The sequence below is a fragment of the Panthera pardus genome, unplaced genomic scaffold (assembly GCF_024362965.1).
Source record: "Panthera pardus isolate Hobbes unplaced genomic scaffold, ASM2436296v1 HiC_scaffold_2, whole genome shotgun sequence".
Classification (NCBI taxonomy): domain Eukaryota; kingdom Metazoa; phylum Chordata; class Mammalia; order Carnivora; family Felidae; genus Panthera; species Panthera pardus.
The window spans coordinates 66,637,924-66,650,770 of record NW_026526765.1 but is presented as its reverse complement, the minus strand read 5'-3'; the positions used below and the strand labels follow the sequence as shown (position 1 = coordinate 66,650,770).

The 12,847-nt window shown below is 45.6% G+C and overlaps 1 protein-coding gene across 4 annotated transcripts in view; it reads right to left on the bottom strand.

Moving 5' to 3' along the window:
- MCC (MCC regulator of WNT signaling pathway) overlaps positions 1 to 12,847 on the bottom strand; it is a 428,047-nt gene that overhangs the window by 46,132 nt on the left and 369,068 nt on the right. For all 4 annotated transcript variants that reach the window (XM_019450488.2, XM_019450489.2, XM_053907123.1 and 1 more), the window contains 3 exons: positions 4,162 to 4,308; positions 3,129 to 3,218; positions 1,879 to 2,027 (listed from right to left, as the gene is read on the bottom strand). In XM_019450488.2, coding sequence (XP_019306033.1) covers positions 1,879 to 2,027; positions 3,129 to 3,218; positions 4,162 to 4,308 — 386 coding nt within the window. The remainder of the gene's footprint in view (positions 1 to 1,878; positions 2,028 to 3,128; positions 3,219 to 4,161; positions 4,309 to 12,847) is intronic.

Sequence of the window (12,847 nt, the reverse complement as noted above, 5' to 3'; positions counted from 1 at the left end):
AACAGATTTGTTAAGTAAGGACATACTTCTGAGGAAGTATGACCTCCCAACCCACACACTATCACAAAGCTACAGCTCTCATTTTTGGACGTGTAAGAGGGCCTCCAACTGTGACATAGGTAGTTTAACATGAGGATACACTGATAGATCATTTCTAAGATTATTCCCGTATTCTCGCTATAGCTACGGTCATAGACAGGACACTGGAGGGGAAGTCCAAGGGCAGGGGGAGAATTCCAGCTAGGCTATTTAACAGCTCTGGACTCAAGGCAAGTCACTCAACACCGAAGCCTTTGTTTTCTTATTTGCAAAATGAGACTATTCTTCCCTCCCAAGTTGAAGATTAAGTGGCTGTTTGTGAGAACCCTTTGTAAACTGTTAAACACTGTAATAACGTGAGCTACAAGCACCAAATATTTCCCCTTCCTTTGGTGTCTCCTAGGTAAACAGAACTGAGGAGAAAGGAACCTCCCCCAAGTTCAACCACAAAGCAGGCTTGTTAAATCCCAGAATCTGTGGAGAGGAGATCCTCACTCAACAGAGGGTCCCTGAAGGCATCTGACTTCATTAAACTGCAAAGGGCATATCTGATTCAGTTCTTAAGCACTCCCTGGCAGTGGTACTGAGATGGCGGCTTCTTTACTGCTACAAGGTAATCATCGGGATTGTCACTCTTAAGTATTTTGGATTTAATAAGGAAACCATTTAATTTCCAGATTTGAAATAACCTAGATTGCCGTATTTCCTTAGTCCTCAAGCACTGTATTAAACAGCTTCAAATCAGGGAATGCTAATATGATAATTCAATTTATTTAGGTTTGCCAGACACAAGGGGAATGGCATTAAGCAACGGTGGACGGGGACTGGCATCCACATTTCTTCCTGGTCAGTTCACAAGCCTTTCAAATTCTAACTACCGTCTCCCACTGAAGACTGGTAGGTCAAGGCAGCCATGCCATACTTGGCTATGATTTAGCAGTGCACTCTGTCCCTGTGGGACTCATTCTGAGCCAGGGTGGTTTACCACGGTTTGGCCCTGGTCCTTCTCCTTTGCTTTTTCAGCAACTCTCATTGCTAGGATGACCTACCAGCCAATCTTTGCCGAGAGGCTTGAGTGCAAACTTTAACTACCTCTGTTGTGAGATTTGAGAAGAATCCATAAAACTGGCAAAAATTTCTAAGTAGGACAGTTTGACCTACTTAGAAAATTATTCTCAGTAGGCCTAAGTAGGATAGAATGTAAGGACTGAGGGTTGTGTACCCTGCAAAAAGCATAAATAAAATTAGGCAGCCTTCCAAGAGAAGCAGGGAGGGTTAAACCAGCATGCCTGGTCAATCCCAGAATGCCTCCATCAGACCGCCTTTGCTAGTTCCTGGTTGTTCCAGGCGCCCCTAGGATGCTGACTCAACATTCCAGAGTTTCTCTCTGTGGTTCCTGGCAGCACCGGCCTACATGCTAAGTAGCCATCTTGTAATTCTGACCCACTCGTCATTCTATACAACTGCTCCCAGGACTGGCTACATCATTTGCAAGGGCCGGTGCTCAATAAAAAGGTGGGGCCCTGGTTCATCAATTATTAAGACTTTAAAATGGTAACACTAGAGCAGTAAAGCCAAGAGTGGGGTCTTCCCAAACATGAGGTTTGCACATTTGAAAACGCAGGTCACACAACGCCCTTGAAGCCAGCCCCAGCTGCTGTAAGCACTCCTGCAATGCACAAGAAGGTGGAACTCCCCGCCCACGAGCCTGAGAGCATCTCTCTGTGTCACAACTCATAAGCCAACTTGAACTGATTTTTGAAAGGGAAAGGAGGGCCGTTCCACACCCCCCGCCCCTGCCCCAAAGCAACCACTCCAATATATAGGATTTCTCCTTACCTATTCAACCGCTCTGTTTCCACCTCAAACTCTCTAATTTTGCTTTCCGAGATGGCAGATCCATGTGAGTAGAGTGTTTGGAAGATCTCCTGGATGTTGGAGCAGTCCTGAAGAGAGTGGGCCAGGTGTTCCGCCACACTGCTGGATACCTGTATAGGTGAGCACGAATCCTCCTCTAGACACGTTGCTTGGGGGACCAGTCCTCAGGCATGCTTTGCATGCAAGAGAATTTAAAGCTGATATCCCTTGACAACCAGGCACCAGGAGATGGTTACCCCGATCTTTCTCGGTTTGTAGGATACGATTCTGTGATAATAAGCTAACTACTGTGAAAACAGTACATAAACAGAATCAAAATACAGCTGTATCCTCCAGGCATATACTGCTGGGTGGCAGGCCTGGGGCAGCGTGCTACTTTACAGTTCCTAAATTTGGGGATATTGAACAGAGTCTGGACTCCTTTCCCCTTCCTGATCTCCCTGTCCCTCCAGGTCCTCGTCTCTGGTTGCTGCAGCCCAACAGAGCAGCCGGTTCCTTTATTTTCAGTTTGGCTTCTGCACCAAATCTGGATGCATGCAATTGTTCTCAGCGCAAAATTCTAAGTTTAGGGCCTTAAAAAAAAATACTATTCAGGCTTTCCCCCACCGCTGGGGATCAGATAGTTGGCTCTCTCAGCCTCACCCCCCATCTTAAAAAAAAATCCTTAGGGAACTCCAACTACTCCCTTTTCACCATCCATCAGCTGTTATGGGCCCAAGGGGTTTGTAGGCTCTCCAGATGAAAACCCTGATAACTAAGCGGGAAGGTTCCAGTCTTTCCTGGCATCAGGCTACACTTCAAAGGCAGCACTCATCTTCACTGGAGAGCACGTTCCCTTTTAAGAGGCATGTGCAAAAGGTAAAATTCTTTTAGAGCTTCCTGACCTACTCGGTCTCTGGGGTAGCAGGGTGATATACAGCAGGTACTTCAAGACTTTCATCTACATCACCAGTAATGAGACCTAAATCATTTCTTTCTGAAAGGTTTCAAGTAGAGAAAAAGAAAAATTCCCTTAAAGCCGAATGAGTAATTCCCTGATGAAGAAACCACTCTACATTTTAATCTGATCCTCTGGAAGGAAATGGGGTAGGATTTATTATTATAATTAACTGGTTTATGGGAGGTGAACTTGGGAAGTTCTGTCATCTACGAGCTGCAGCCTGTGCAGCTCTACTGGGCACTTTCTTGCCTTGCTTCTTGTGAACACTCACCCCTATGCTACTGATTTCTGATCCCAGGACTGGTCGATCAGATGATGAAGACTCGGACCTGGTCTTCGATAGCTTCACCCTCTCAGCAATCTTGAAAAACAAAAAATTATCGAAAAATGACATATCACTCTCTAGATACACTGTTGAGACTGTGTTTTACAGGGTTCTTGTTTAGCCATGGCAACTAAACTGATCAATGAATTTCTTAAAAATTACTCATCCAATTTTTCTACCATCTGCTTAACCCAGGGTTTTCCAACCTTAGCACTAGCGACATTTGGGGTTGGATATTCTTTGCTGTAGAATTCTGTGCGCCATAGGACGGTTAGCAGCATCACTGGCCTCTAGCCACAAGATGCCACTAGTACTCTAGTTGTGACCATCAGAAGGGTCTCCGGACATTGCCAAATACCCATTGAAGGGACAAAATCACTGCTGGTTGAGAAACACTGGTTTGACCCAACTTATTCAACTTGATGATTGAGAACTAACCTTCTTGTGGAGACTGGTAGATTACCAAGGAAGAGAATATGTGTCATCTGACCAGTCCCTCTGGGGCAGACTCAACATATAAGCAGGCATGAGGCTGCCTCTCTAACTGACATGGCGTGCCCAGCAGAGCCTATCTGTCTGCAGGCAGGGCTGTTGGTCCTATGAGAAGGGAGATCATTGATTTATTACTCAGGGTCCCCTCCTGGGCTGAATCCCAGTCCTCAAGAGCAACTATCCATCCACCCCTTCTACTGTAGAACCTGACAAAACATCTTACTTTCCACAACAAGTTGACAGCCATGACCTGCTCCTGCTCGTTGATTAATGAGAATTGGCATCCAGGTCACAGCTGAGAGAGACTTAAAACTACTAGCGGGTTATCTCTCCCTGCAGCCCCAGCATAGGAGGCCTGTGTGAGATGCTAGGGAAGAGCTCCTGCAGCCTTGTGCACTAATCACTTGCCTGCACAGTGGCCATGCTTGGGAGGGGCTGGTGCTTCCAGATAAAAGAGGTGGTGCTCCCACCCGCTCCTGGAGCTCACCTTGGCGATCGGAATGTCATTGCTGCTGCTGCTCGTGCTCAACTCCCCGGTGCTGGGGTTAACTGGGCGGTTGGCGGAAGTGAGGCGGCCAGGGCTGGCGGGCCCTGTGGCCTGAACGCTCTGTAGTCGCGTTTGAAGCTCTCGAACCTGAAATAATAATGCCTTTAGACACAGTCTGTAGTTTCCCTGGCCAAAGAGCAAAATAGCCAGATGGGTGGATGGCTGAGTTTTCATTTACGTTAAGAGATCAGCTTCACTGAAAAGCTAACTTGGTTAAGTCCACGTAAAAATTTGCCGTATTCTTAACTAGACCTGCCACTGGCTGGCCATCATCTGTTCTTCACAAGTATGATGTAAAAATGGTTTTTAAGGCTCTGGAAGGTTCCAACAGAGCTGCAAGGACCATCTTTAAGGAATGCTTATTCCTTGAACCTCATGGGCCTGAACGCCTGAATGGCACTGCAGATAGAGAACCTGGGATGAAATCGCCACTCTCATGGAACTCGAACATGAGAGAACAAATAATTTCAATGCAAGTGCACATTAATGTTATAGATATCCACCTAAGGTGCTGTAGGAAGCAAAAAAGAGGAAGAATGTGTCTCCATCTGAAGTCGACAGGGAAGGAGGGGGTGGTGCTGGGACAGAGTCTTCGAGGTGACCTGGTTGTAACGGACAAGAGTAGGGGCTGGCTCTCGTGGTGCTATGGGTGAGCTGAAGTGTAGCTGGGAGAAGAGCATGCACAGGAGCACAGGCAGCTGGGTGACACCCTAGGCCTGAAGAGCTGCATGCACTGGCACGGAGGGGAGGCTAAGGGGAAGACACAGATGCACCTGAGCTTTTCCCCAAGAGACGTCAAGAAGGGCTTATCCTGGGAACAGTGGAGTGTGTCAACAGTCTTTCTGTATAAAAGAGAAACACGGGGCCCTTTGAGTTGAATTTAGAACACACATTTACCTGCACAGAATTTAAATGTCCAAACTCCCTTCTCTAGGACTATGGCTCAGCGATTTCCAAAGTGAGAAGTGTTCCAAGTAAGTGAAGGTAATTGTTTGAAATTGGTCTTCCTGATGACCTGGATCACAGCTTTATCATCGGGTACAGTGTCTACCTTGAAGGGCAAACGGACTATGGCACCCGAGGGACCTTCCAAATGGGCACCAGGTCCTGCTGGGAAGAATCATCACTGGCACATCTGAGGCAGTGCTTTTCAAACTTATCAGTGCACCAGAATGTCAGGGAGGCTTGTTAAACACAGAGTACAGGGCCCCACCCCCAGGGATTCTGAGTTAGTAGGTGGAATCTGCATATCTACTAGGCTCCCAGGACCTGCAGATGCCCCAGTTGGGGCTCACACCCTGGGTCTTAAGGGACTCCCAGGGCCACACAGCACCTCAGCCACATCCCTGACACCAAAACCCTTTTCTAAAAGCGACTGGAAAGCTTTTTATATTAAATATCTTGGATGTCTCCATCCTGCTAAATTGGGAACCAAAAGTAATTGAAATTTCAATAATTCATCAACATATTAGAAGCCAAAATTGGAAAATTCCCTCGGAGCAAATTGCATTCAATAGGGTAACAGCTACAAAGTGCCTAATGCTTTGCTGAAGCTTCCAGTAACTGTGGGTTGATGGAAATGTGGGTCGTCCTCACAGTACACCAGACACAGAGCTGACCTCAAAATAGTTTAAAGACTAGAAAAACATATGCTTGTTAAAGCCAAATGGTATTGCTGGGGAAAGATGACAGGGCTCATTCTAGACTGGTCCCCAACAAATCAAGAAGAGGCATAGCGTGGAGGCCTCTTTATGCTGCATGGCAAAGGGAGAGGGCCCACTTTCCCATCAAACTGGCTTCCTGTCATCTGGGAAAACTCCCTGGTGGAGACCATGGATTTCAATTACTTATTGCTGTGTAAGTCTGATGAGGGCCTTAATAACGAACAATGTTAACACCACTCCAAAATCTAAAGAGTATCTGAATCATTCACAAAGCAATCAATGGTCTGTTCCCAGAATGCCAATTGGCCCACCTCATCTTACTTTTAAAATATATATGTAAGGCGTACGTGGGTAGCTCAGTTGGTTAAGCCTCTGACTCTTGATTTTGGCTTAGGTCACGATCCCACGTTTGTTGGAATCGAGCCCCACACATCGGGCTCTGCGCTGAGCGTGGAGCCTGCTTGGTCTCTCTCCTCTCTCTGCTCCTTCCTCTCTCACCTTCTCGCTTTAAACAAATAAGCCATACACACACGCGCGCGCGCACACACACACACACAAACATATAAATTTATTTATAAATATATATTAATTTCCTTGGGCAAATTTATAAGAACTTCATTAAAACTACCTAGGTTATTGGGGCACCTGGGTGGCTCAGTCAGTTAAGCGTCCAACTTCAGCTCAGGTCATGATATCATGGTTTGTGAGTTTGAGCCCTGAGTTGGGCTCTGCTGCCACACCTTGGATCCTCTGGTCTCCCTGCTTCTCTGCCCCTCCCCTCTGTGCATGCGTGTATGTGCATGTCCTCTTTCTTTCAAAAATAAACATTAAAAAAACCTGCCCATGTTATTGAAAAAACGTTTCTTCTTCTAATCACTAAAGTGAAACATGTCCACTGTGGAAAATTTAGATGGTACTGAAAAATAACAGAAAATGTTCTTTTTTTACTGCGTTTCCATGGCTTGTTTGCGCACAGGCATGCATGCTTAAAAACATTTCTAAATCTAAATATCCATTTTCCTTGAAAAAGTTTTAGACCTAGAGAATGTCTTTGAAAAGCACAGAATGATAAACATGTTTATTTTTGGTCTATGCTTTATCATTTAATGATAATTGTTAGGCAGTGAAAAAAAATCCAGCTGAAGGGAGAAAAGTGAGCTTGTTATGAAGATAGACAGCCAGTTGGATTAAACAGCCTTCTCTCTTTTCTTGATTTGGGGGAGGGGGGGTAGGGCTTAATTAATTTAAATGAATAAATGCACAGAAATGAAGGCTACAATCAATTTGCTGATTCAGCACAGATGAGGCTTGGGAGAAGGGAGAGACACAGCTCTGTCCTCATTCCTATTCTCACCCACTATAGGAGATTGTGTCATGTATCCCCCCCCCCCCCCCAAAAAAGGCCAAGTTCTAAACCCCCAGTACCATGGCATCTGGGTGGCTCAGTCAATTGAGCATCCCACTCTTGGTTTGGGCTCAGGTCAGGATCTTGCAGTTTTGTGAGTTCAAGCCCCACATCAGGCTCTGCGAAGGTAGCAAGGAGCCTGCTTGGGTTTCTCTCTCTCCCTCTCTCTCTGCCCCTTCCCCACTTGAGCTGTCTCTCTCAAAATAAATAAACTTAAAAAAAAAAAAAAAGGTCAAGTAGTTGTTCAACAAGCAAATAAAAAGGAAAAGGCAATGGGGGCAGGGTGGAATGGGGTTGGGTGGGGTGGGGTGGAGAGGACTGTGAAAGGTTCAAATAAGGAACTGACATTAAAATGCCAGAACCCTGCATTTCTCATTTATACTCTGACTCCCACAGAGAGTAAAGGGGCTTATAAAAATCATTTGATTAGAAAAGAGAATGAGGGGCACCTGGGTGGCTCAGTCAGTAAAGGTCTGACTCTTGATATGGGCTCAGGACGTGATCTCGAGGTCATGAGATAGAAACCTACATCTGGCTCTGCACTGAGTGTGGAGCCAGCTTGGGATTCTCTCTCTCCCTCTCTCTCTCTCTCTCTGCCTCCCTCCTGCTCGCAAGCATGCACATTCTCGCTCTCTCAGAATAAACAAGCATTTAAAAAAATTTTTTTTAATGTTTTATTTTTGAGACAGAGGGAGACAGAGCATGAGCAGGGGAGGGGCAGAGAGAGAGAGACACAGAATCTGAAGCAGGCTCCAGGCTCTCAGCTGTCAGCACAGAGCCTGACACGGGGCTCAAACTCATGGACTGTGAGATCATGACCTGAGCCAAAGTCGGACACTTAACCGACTGAGCCACTCAGGCGCCCCAAAAACAAACATTTTTTAAAAAAGAAAAGAGAATGAACTAAATGAACAAGAAAAAGGAGGTAAGTCAAGAGATGTACTGACAGTTCAAGAAAAAGATAAGGTTCAAACATCACAATGGAAGCAAAAATGGTAAAATACACCCTAGACTAGCATTACCCAACAACTTCTGGTACCAATGCTGATGTTGTATAGCTGCACTGGCCACATGTGACTTCTGAGAACTTGCAATGTGCCTACTAGACCCAAGGAACTAAATTTTTAACTGCATTCTATTTTAATCAATTTGAATTCAAATGTAAATAGATGTAGCCAGTAATGACTGTATTGGTCAGTGCAGTTCTAGAACTATTCTAGGAAGTTAAACACACACACACACACACACACACACACACACACACAAAACACAAATTGGTGGCTGGTGTGATTTAGTGAATCAGGGTGCCACTCAGCACAATGGCAAAAACATAAGAAGGAGCAGATTTTTCAAAGAGAAATAAAGACGCTAGCTTTGGACATGCTGAATCTGAGAAAACCATGGGGGTATCTAAGTGATTCAGTCAACAATTAGAAATAGAACCCAAGGGAAGGAGAGCAGAATTGGGTATATAGTTTAGGAATGTTACATGAAGATGAGGCTGCCCAGGGAAGAGGCAGAGCAATGGGGGTGGGAGGAGAGCCCATACACAGGCAATTGATCAATGGAGGACTGACGAGAAGGTGCTTTTGCTCTGGGATGGAAAAGAGGTGAGGATAGGCAGTAAGAAAAGGGAGTTTGCAGATAAGAGGAGGAGGATGGGAAACAGAAGAGCTCCCATCAGATGGGATGTTTCTCTAAGAGAAAAGAGTTAAAGTCCTCTGCTAGGAGTGAGGGAGGGAATAGCAGGTATCAGAAATGACAAAGGAAGCTGAGGACCAAAAAAAAACAACAAAACAAAACAAACAAACAAAAAAAAAAACACCTGCAAACTAATACGTCAGCACTGAGAATGCACTGAGCTCTTTCATTCAATACAGTAGACTGAGTCAATGCATTGTTCTCTTCAAACTCTGGAGACCTCATGGAAATAATAGTGAAGAATAAAAAGAACAGATTAAAACCGTAACAGTGAAAAGCACATGCTTAGGGCATTAGCAGAAAGATTTGGGCACATTCTGTACATGTAAAGTAGAAGGAAGAGTAATGATGGAAGGAACAGAGTGGAAACGCCAAATTCTATCAAATACACGAGGGAAGGCGGCCTGTCTACCCCCAAGAAGGTTGGCAGGGCTTAGACGCAGCCTTGGCAGGTATTATGAAGGACGAGAATGAAAAGTAGGCTGAAAACAGGAATAAGACTGTCTGTATACAGAACAAATGACAATTTCCAGCATATGACAGCCTCAGCTAAAGTAAACAGGCATTCCTCCTACTAAGAATGCAGAGAAATGCTGCATAAAAGAGCAACAATGAGAAAGAAATTTAATGCCAAGGTTAAAAGAAAGGCAGTGAGAGCTCCAGGTGCCAGAAATGAAGTGGGAAATAAAACTACAGAGGTTAGGGGGTGGTGGTGCCACAGCAGCCCTGGGAATTGAGAACAAGGTATAGCATGTGGGGCCAGGAGGGGCAGAGAGGCACCCCTGTCAGGCTGTCTGAGCAGATCCTCCTCTATAAGCCTGGAACTTTCCTGCTCCGCCGTTCTGTGACCAGTGCACTAGCACAAAGGGAGTTGCTGGAGAAGCCAGAAAGAAGCCCCAGAACTGTGCCCAGGGGTAAACCGTAAGAAGCCAAAATCCCAGACCCAGGACGCATTTAGGTGTTAAATCCAAATCTACAGTATCTGTGTATGGCAGGGCCCCAATCTTATAAATTAAGAGTGAACACTGGTCTGGATTTTGCCAGCCAGGCACTGCCTCAGAGATTCACCTTATTTGTAAATCACCCATTATCTCTGGGGGACATAAGGCTCCCGTGACCAGAAGCTGCTGGACATGGAGGGATGATTGCAGAGAAGAGACAATGACACAAGAGAGGCAGCAATCTAAAGCAGAGATGAAGCCACCCAAGAAGAAATGAAAATAAAGCAAACGGCAAACTATGTCACAATCAGTCTGCTGAGGGTCCTTCGAGAGAGGAAAGGAATAATTTCTATAAAAAACAGAAATTAGGAAACAGGGGCACCTGGGTGGCTCAGTCAGTTGAGCACCTGACTTTGGGTCAGGTCATGATCTCAGGTTCATGAGTTCAAGCCCTGCATTGGGCTCTCTGCTGTCAGCATGGAGCCTACTTCAGATCCTCTGTCCCCCTCTCTCTGACCCTCCCCTGCTCAAGCACTCACGCACACATTCATGCTCGCTCACACTCTCTCTCTCTCTCTCAAAAAAAAGTTTATGAAATTAGGAAACAAAATCAGGAAAATATCAAACAAGAATAGGTGGATAAAAAAAGCCAGGAGAAAATGTAGCCAATAAATAAAATCAATGTACTGGTTAAAGTCTAGACTGGATAAAACTGAAAACAGAATTAGTGACCTGGAACAGAGAAATTAATTCAGAACCCAGCACAGGGAGCTGAAGAGATACAAAATATGCACTAGTCACTGATACCACAAATAGCCACCGAGGCTCCAACATACTTTTAAAGAAGTTCCAGAGGAAGAGAACATGACATGCAATGTCATGACAGACAAGCAATATTTGAAAAGAAAATAGATGAGTTTTCCAGACATGGAGGCAGACCTAAGTCCAGACACTGAAGAATCACATTAGGTTCTAACCAGGTGTGGCCATTTGCAGATACATCTGCAAATTCTTTGATATTCCCTCCATCAAGGGGTGGAGTCCAATTCCCCTCCCCTTGCCTGTGCCTGGCCCGAAGGTCTGCTTCTAATGACCAGAATGTGGTAGAAGCTAGACCACACAACTTCTGAGGCTCGATTAGAAAAGAATAATCAGTCTTGCCCACTCGCTCTTGGGATGCTGGCCTTACAGGCCACTGGCCACTCCACCATGAGGAAGCCCAGGCCACCTGGAGAGGATCTTTGCAGGTGTTCTGACCAACAGTCAGAGCTTCAGGTCCCAGACAACAGCCAGCCTCGCCCCGCAGACATAGGAGTAAGGGGAGCCTCCAAGATGACTCTGCCCTAGCCACCATCTGACTGCAATCACATGTGAGCCCAAGTGAGAACTGTCAACCGCAGCCCCTTGGTTCCCCAGAACCATGCAGATAGTAATGAATCATTGTTTTAGGTCTTTAAGTTTGGGGTGGTTTGTTATACAGTTAGAGCTACTTGGAAAGTGAGGATGAAGTCAAAATTGCATATGTAGCAACACTGTAGTGCAAACGTAGGGGGGAAAAGGAATAAAGAGATAATCTTAAGGCTGTCTGGTGGGATGCCTAGCCACTTAGGCGAAAGAAAAAAAAAACCTAAAAAACTAGAAACTGTCATCCTAAAATTTAAAACATAGCTAGACTATTGTGGTAGGCCCAATAATGGCCTCCAAAGATGTCCACATCATAGTCTTAGAAAGCTGTGAATATGTGACTTTACACAGCCCAAGGGAACTTGCAGGAATAACTAAGAATCTCATGATCAGGGAGAATCTTGAGATGGGAAGATTATCCCTGATTATCTGGTGGGCCCAGCAGCCGGAAGCATCCTTGCAAGAGAAGCAGGATGAAGGGGCACGAGGCCCGCTGCTTCTAGAAGCTGGAAAAGGCAAGGAAGCGGCTTATCCTCTAGAGCCTGAGAAGGAATGCAGCCCTGACAACATTCAGATCTTAGGGGGTGAGATGCACTTCAGACTTCTGACCCTCAGAACTGTAAAATACGAAATCCATGTTATTTGAAGCCACTAGGTTTGTGGTAAATTGTTACAGGAGCAAGAGGAAGCTATGTAATCGTCATCAAGAGCAAGGGCAAAAACAAAGACATGCTCAAAGATTAAGAATTTACCCAGTGTAGACCTTTATTGAAAGAACTTCTTTAAAATTTTTTTAATGTTTATTTTTGAAAGAGAGAGAAAGAGAGAGGGAGAGAGAGAGCACGTGTGCATGCGTGGGGGAGGGGCAGAGAGAGAGAGGGAGACACAGAATCTGAAGCAGGCTCCAGGCTCCCAGCTGTCAGCACAGAGCCCGACGCGGTGACCCACAAACCGTGAGATCATGACCTGAGCTGAGGTCAGATGTTTAACCCACTGAGCCACCCAGGGGCCCCTGAAAGAACTTCTTTAAGGATATATGCTTTCAGTAACAAGAAAACCAAACCCTAAAAACGAACCCTATGAAAGAGACCACAGTGAGCATAGTAGATGGCAGGATGAAGGGGCAGGAGGAACCCTCCTGAGCTGCCCATGAGTGGAAGGACTGGAAAGCCGTTCTGCAAAGCCATGCTGGGGCTTGGTCAAAATAAGAATATGGAGACCCAGGACTCCGCACCCTAACTGCTAGACATGTACTGCAGAGAACTTCCCACCCAGGCCTGAAGGATACAAGGGTACAGGCACTGTAACGATGTCTGTGGTAGTGAAGTCTGGCTGTCAGGTACAGTCCATGTGGCAGGTGACTCTACAGAACACGAGGCAGCCGTCAGCACACAAGGCCGGATGGATGTGCAGCAATATGGACAGACCCAGAGTGCTGAGCGGGAGAAAGAAGTCTACAGCACAACAACATTTATGTAAGTTAAAAGCAATACACAAAACACTGTGTATAA